Source organism: Brachycentrus maculatus, unplaced genomic scaffold, assembly GCF_059751285.1.
Source record: "Brachycentrus maculatus isolate JH-2025_06_01 unplaced genomic scaffold, ASM5975128v1 h1tg000808l, whole genome shotgun sequence".
Taxonomy (NCBI): Eukaryota; Metazoa; Arthropoda; class Insecta; order Trichoptera; family Brachycentridae; genus Brachycentrus; species Brachycentrus maculatus.
In genome coordinates this window covers 45,616-51,615 of record NW_028281536.1, presented here as the reverse complement: position 1 = coordinate 51,615, position 6,000 = coordinate 45,616, and the positions used below count along the sequence as shown (strand labels likewise).

The 6,000-nt window shown below is 31.0% G+C and overlaps 1 protein-coding gene across 1 annotated transcript in view; it reads left to right on the top strand.

The window, feature by feature from the left end:
• Positions 1-1,045: 1,045 nt before the first annotated feature.
• The window catches only part of LOC148300163 (uncharacterized), a 41,425-nt gene continuing 36,470 nt past the window's right edge, over positions 1,046-6,000 (top strand). The window contains exons 1-3 of the mRNA XM_088275162.1: positions 1,046-1,501; positions 2,765-3,915; positions 5,213-5,339. Coding sequence (XP_088131288.1) covers positions 1,476-1,501; positions 2,765-3,915; positions 5,213-5,339 — 1,304 coding nt within the window. The 5' untranslated portion in view covers positions 1,046-1,475. The remainder of the gene's footprint in view (positions 1,502-2,764; positions 3,916-5,212; positions 5,340-6,000) is intronic.

The following is a 6,000-nucleotide window of genomic DNA, read 5'->3' as shown; positions in this document are numbered from 1 at the left end:
GACCTGGCGTTTGGATGGTTTCAGCGATCAATATATACTTTTGTGTAAAGTTCACCATTCTGCATTTTTAAACATCCGAATTGAGTTATTTTTCGAAAGATGTACATATGCAATGCTGTTGGCTTCCTTTCGTATGTTAGCTGTAATTTTTGATGTGGAATCTTCTTTCCCATAGTAAAAAGATAGACGCTTTGTCTCATTTAAGACATCTATGATATAAGTACCATAAATAATATATTGATGTATCATTTGTATGGTAAGTAATTGAGTACCTATATTTAATAAAATGTTTAAGTAATAATTTAATTTCATTGTAGTAAAAATCTGTTTTAATAGTTTTTCTCTTATTAAATAGTATCATAAATCTGTTCATATTAATAATTTTGTAATGATTTTCAATATTTAAAAAATAAATTATTCACAGTTGTTTCATTCTTCACACACCGTTACCATGTTCGGTACTACGAACGAGTACATAGAAACGTCAATAACATAATTATAGTTCCTACTTCCATGGCGAAAATGGGATCCATCATCAATTATTATTCCGCCTTTTTCCCATTTTGCCTGAAGCGTGTTCGTTGTAACAATTATCTGAATAACAAAACGAACTCCAAACTCCACTTCAAGAGACTGCCATAATAATCGACATTCTTATATGTATCTTATTAATTTGATAAGGTTTGTAAATCTAGAAATTTTTAGTTTTAATTACAAAATCCTTCTCAGTGTAATATTGTCTTTTCTACGTATCATTTTAGAGATTTTTTTGATGATCCTTGATTTTTGCGTGAATATCGCTATTGTAATTCGATCTCCGTGTCTTAATGGTTTCTTGTCTGCTTTTTTTTCTTTCTTTTGTCACACTTTTTTCGGATCGAGTTTAACGACATGCGAGATGGTTCTTCCTCTTCCTCTGGGCAGTGCAAATCGCAGCCAGAACAGGATGAGACATAAGATGGCTCAACACTAGAGGTCGGATAACTGTATTTCCATATCGGAGCGTCCGGCGCTTCCTCATCTGGAGAAGTACCTACTCAGGATCAATTCGAGTCAAACTGCTGTTTAGATAAGTCGCATCTCTATTTCAAGTTCAAGTTCAGAATAAGAACGCGGACAAAGAAGTGAACGTCACGGACGCCGAATTTTGACGTTTGGCTTGGCGGGAAATCACGTACTATTTTGACATTTCTCTCGGCGGGGAAATTTGCAAATTGAACGTTTTATCTTCCGTTTCGTTTAATTATTTAACATTATTGTAAAGAGAAAATGCAAATATATAATTTCTCTTCTTGCGAAAAAATGTCAAACAGTTAGTTTGTTTATAAATCAATTATTCAAATGGTTTAAGCTTGATTATTCAGTTAACAGATTGCGCAATGTTTAACGTAATTTTTGTTGAAGTAAGCAGATGATGTAATTAGTATTTTAATTTTAAAAAAACTAAAAGATTTGTGAAATAGTTGTGTGGCATTATGGATCTGTTTTGTATTTTAAAATGGTGAGTAAATTATTTAAAAATGTCCACATAAGTCTTGTTTTTCTCAAATGTTACGTATTTCTTTCGTGGATAATATTTTCCTCACACATATATCGTTAAAAAGTAAGTGATATGTCAATATACTCTATGGAGAAAGTCAAAATCTGCATAATTTCTACACACAAAATTAATTTTTAAATGTAAATAAATGACAAGATGTGTCAAATATTTTCTTATTGTTGGTTTTTATTTATTTTTGGTTTGATTAATCTTTAAAATTCTTAATGTGTTTTTTTTTGTCTTAATAACAGTTTTTTAACAAGATATTTCTTAAGCTTTGAAGGATAAAAATTGAATTAATATTTTCATAAAAACACTTCGTATCGTTGTTAATAAACATGTCGATCATGATAAACAAACATTTCGATGTACTGAATAAAAAAATGTAAAGGGGGTAAAAAAGACTGCACTTTATATTTACTTTTAGGTTTCTATTCTTTTTGGTATTTCTTAATATAAAAAATGTGTTTATCAAATAAAACACAAGATTTTTTAAAACATGTTATGCAGTTTTTTCTGACTTTATATGGGCGGGTACATGTGTGTGTGTGTGTGTGTGTGGGGGAGAGAAATAAATGAAAAAAAAAACAAACATATCACACACAAATATTTATGTACATATGCACACACGTATAGAGATACATATTCATACATCGATTCGATTATAAAATATTGTGACTGATTTAAAAAATAAACGAAAATGCAAGAAGGAAATAAAAAAGTATAACATCGAAGTGTTATACCTATACAAAAAAGAAAATTAAAAAATTAATGAAAAAAAAGTATTCTTTTTCAAAAAAGTAAGGTTTTTAGCCGGTTTTCCGCTATGTCAAATTCAACGTATTTATTTGACTTAAGCGTTGTGAATCTCAAAGGTTTGTAGTTTAGTAGCTGACATTAGATTTTAACGTCTCTTTTTTAAATATTATCTATCTTAAGTATTTCCCCCTTTTATAAATCATACTACTATAATAAATTTGAAAATACCAACACCAAAAAATAAAATAAAGGTTTCATTTAAAAATGGTACCACATTTTAAAATGAAAATAAATATCCCATTTATATATTGATATGTCATCCGAGGGTGAATAATTTAGCGTATTTAATAAAATGTGTAAATAATTATTTTATTTTACTGAAAATCAGTTTCAATCGTATTTCTCTTCCTAAATCTTCATATTATTATTGAAATGTAGTAATATTCGTTTTTTTCTTTCTTCCAGTTCACCACTCTTCAGGATCGCTACGCTGTTTGCTGCCTTTCTTCTCACTTTCCCTCCAGCAATCGGCACGTCTATCCAGCATCCTGACGCACCAACACTCTCTCCTTACTCCGACCCCGACATCTCCAATCCTTCGTCGCACCAGAGCGACACTAAAACAGAAAGTACCACAGACGACCAAAGTAAATTAAGTCAAAAGCAGAAGTTGCAACACGCTGGTGGCAATCTTTATACTCAGTCAACCACAGAGAGAATTGGCGATGATTTTTCTACCGGAAAAGATTTGACACCAAGTTTCGTAACCACACCTAGCGTAATATTAACGGAAGATTACACAACACAAAAAATACCGAACGAAATCGTTCGACGATTTACAGTTGCAGAAGATAAAACCGAAGGTACCGCTTCAGAAACCGATACATTTTATCCATCTCGCTCCGTTCCGACAGATGATGACGCGCCAATTAAAGCGAAAGAAAATCCACATCACGCAATGCTCAATGGTACGCGACATGTTTCCTCATCTGAGAGAAATGAAAATGGCGTTTTTTCCTCTAGTTATAAATCCCACGATGACACAACTGACAAAAATTATATTACAACAAAACGAGGTGAAAAAACATCGAGACCTGATACGGATATTAGCAATGTCACAATACTTCAATATTGGACAACTCTCTCCAGTGATGTACGAAGCAATGAACACACCGAGAGACCGAAAAATAATAAAAACGATATTAAAAACATAACTAATTTATTTAGAATAGTTAAGGATAATAAGCATTTGATTGGACATTTGATAACTCAGGCGTCTACGATTGTTTCAGCAGATGATGATCAAACAACTAACGCTAGTTTAGATAAGAAAACGCCTAAAAATAATACAAATGAACAAATAATAAAATCACCTGACGAGACATTTAGAAATATCACACCATCTCCAAATATTGTAAATAAAAATAATGGTGATTCATTAATGTCTAAGGAATTTGGAAAAATTGATAATTTTAAGTCTAATGGATCCAAACAAGATTCAACTACTTATAATTCTACCATAACTGAAGACAAGAACGTTCTCGAAGCAATTGACTATGGTTTGAATAAAATGAATCAACTCTACGGTGTTCAAGAACCGATGCTGTACAATTTAGGTAAGTTAACAAATCTCAGCAAACGGTAATTTTTGTGTATTTTTTTAACCGGTATACTAAATATTACTAACGATAAAAAGTACGAATATAAATTGTGCAATAATTTAACATGTACGTACTACATTAGATTATTATAAATTATTACATGGTTTTCTGCATTTTTCAAACACAGCTTTGAAAAACTAATTTAAATATTTACCTTACGTTTTAACTTTAAAATAAGTTTGTTGGAATAAAGTCGCTTTTACTGAGTGAGAAGTAGTTATAAAATGAACGAAAATGTGGAGGAAGATCATATATATATTTTTTTAAAACCCTGTTAAGCAAATATTTCCTTTATCCACATTAAGTGTGGGTTGGACAATACTAAGCACCATATATGACCATGCCAGACATTGAACTTAGGATTTTATTTCAAACGATACTTCTAGCTATAGGACTCAGTCAGATTCTTCTCGATGAAGGATTACTTACATATTTTGTATGTTAAAAGCATTGTTAACTTTGTGGTATGGTAATATAACACTCTCTTTATCATCCATCGTTTACTTTGTGTAATAATTTAAATGTTTTTAAGTGATATTACACACAGTGAACGATGATGTGTTTTTTTTTTATTATTTATTTTTTAATATGGTTACAAAAGTTTTTTTTTAATAATTCAAACTAATTTGTAGACATTTCTTCTTTTACAATCTTAAAATTGATAGCGCAGTTCCCTCCAATAAAGAGACTTAGCTCTTGTGCTTGGAGAGGGACTTACACATATTATTTATTGCTTATGTTTGTTGGTTATATAATTTATTTTTATTATAAAAATTTTAGTATTTTTTTCGTTCTTTCTTAGATTAACATTAACATATAACATATAATCTTTCTTAGATTAACTTATACAATTTATTAAATTTGTTTTTTAGCGTTTTAATGTCTTCATTTTTTTATATCTGTAGGAAAATGATTGAAAAGTTCAATTTCGACCCAACATGACATTGGGTCGGAATTGAAATTTTCTCTACATTTAAATATTATAAACTTTATAAAATTAAACAACTTTGTTTTAACCACTTTTGTATTATAAGTACACTTTAACCTACCGGTTTTGACAAGAACCTTGTCATCATCGGGGTTTATTAAATTCTAAAACATTAAAATACTCATAATTAATTACATTCCCTTACCAAAAACTAAATCCTCAGTTGGATTTAGTTTTTGGTAAGGGAAAAATGTGCCACAAATTATCTGCGAAAAACATTCAAGAAATTAAATAATATAATCCATTTGTATGGTACTTTTCCAGGATTATGGCTGGAGCCAGACAACCCTGCCCGTTACGTGGCCACATTCAACTGGCAGTCGGAGGAGGCGAGGAACCTCTCCATGTATGGATATGCAGCACTGCAGGCCTCCAAACACCTCAAGGACAAGTAAGATCTTTTTATTATTATAACTAACGTTTGAAGCATTTACTTTGTGATTTTGTACTTCCACTTTGTTATAAAATCGGTATAATTTAATTATGACGTCGACCGGTTTTGAAGCAAATAGCTTCTTCATCTATACTCATTAATACGACAAAATATATACGTAATACTTTCCTTCAAATGGGACCGATGTCAATCTTCCACCAGCGATTACAAGATGTAATGAGTAAGATGATCTAGAGAAAAGAAAAACCTAAAAAGCATTTGTTTTGTTAATCATTTCCTCAATATTATTTTCGAATTAATCACAGAGAAATTTCACGAAAATGGAGCATAATATACAATGAAAAATTATTATTTATTATGACTGTTTTTGCACAAATATGTTCGCCTCCGTGGTGTAATAGTCAGCATGTTTAGCTTCCGTGCTGGAGGTCCCGGGTTCGATTCCCAGGGAGGGTGAAAATAATTATTAGTGATTTTACGCTGTAATATATATTTAATATATTACCCTGGACTGGTTCTTGAAGCGCAAGAATGATCACCTTGACTTCATGTAAGTAACTATCAAGATAACACTGCATAAACTCGATGCAGTGCCCTATGCATCATTGGTCACGGATAAGGGTTAAAAGTAAAAAGTTTTTGCACAGATAAATGATTT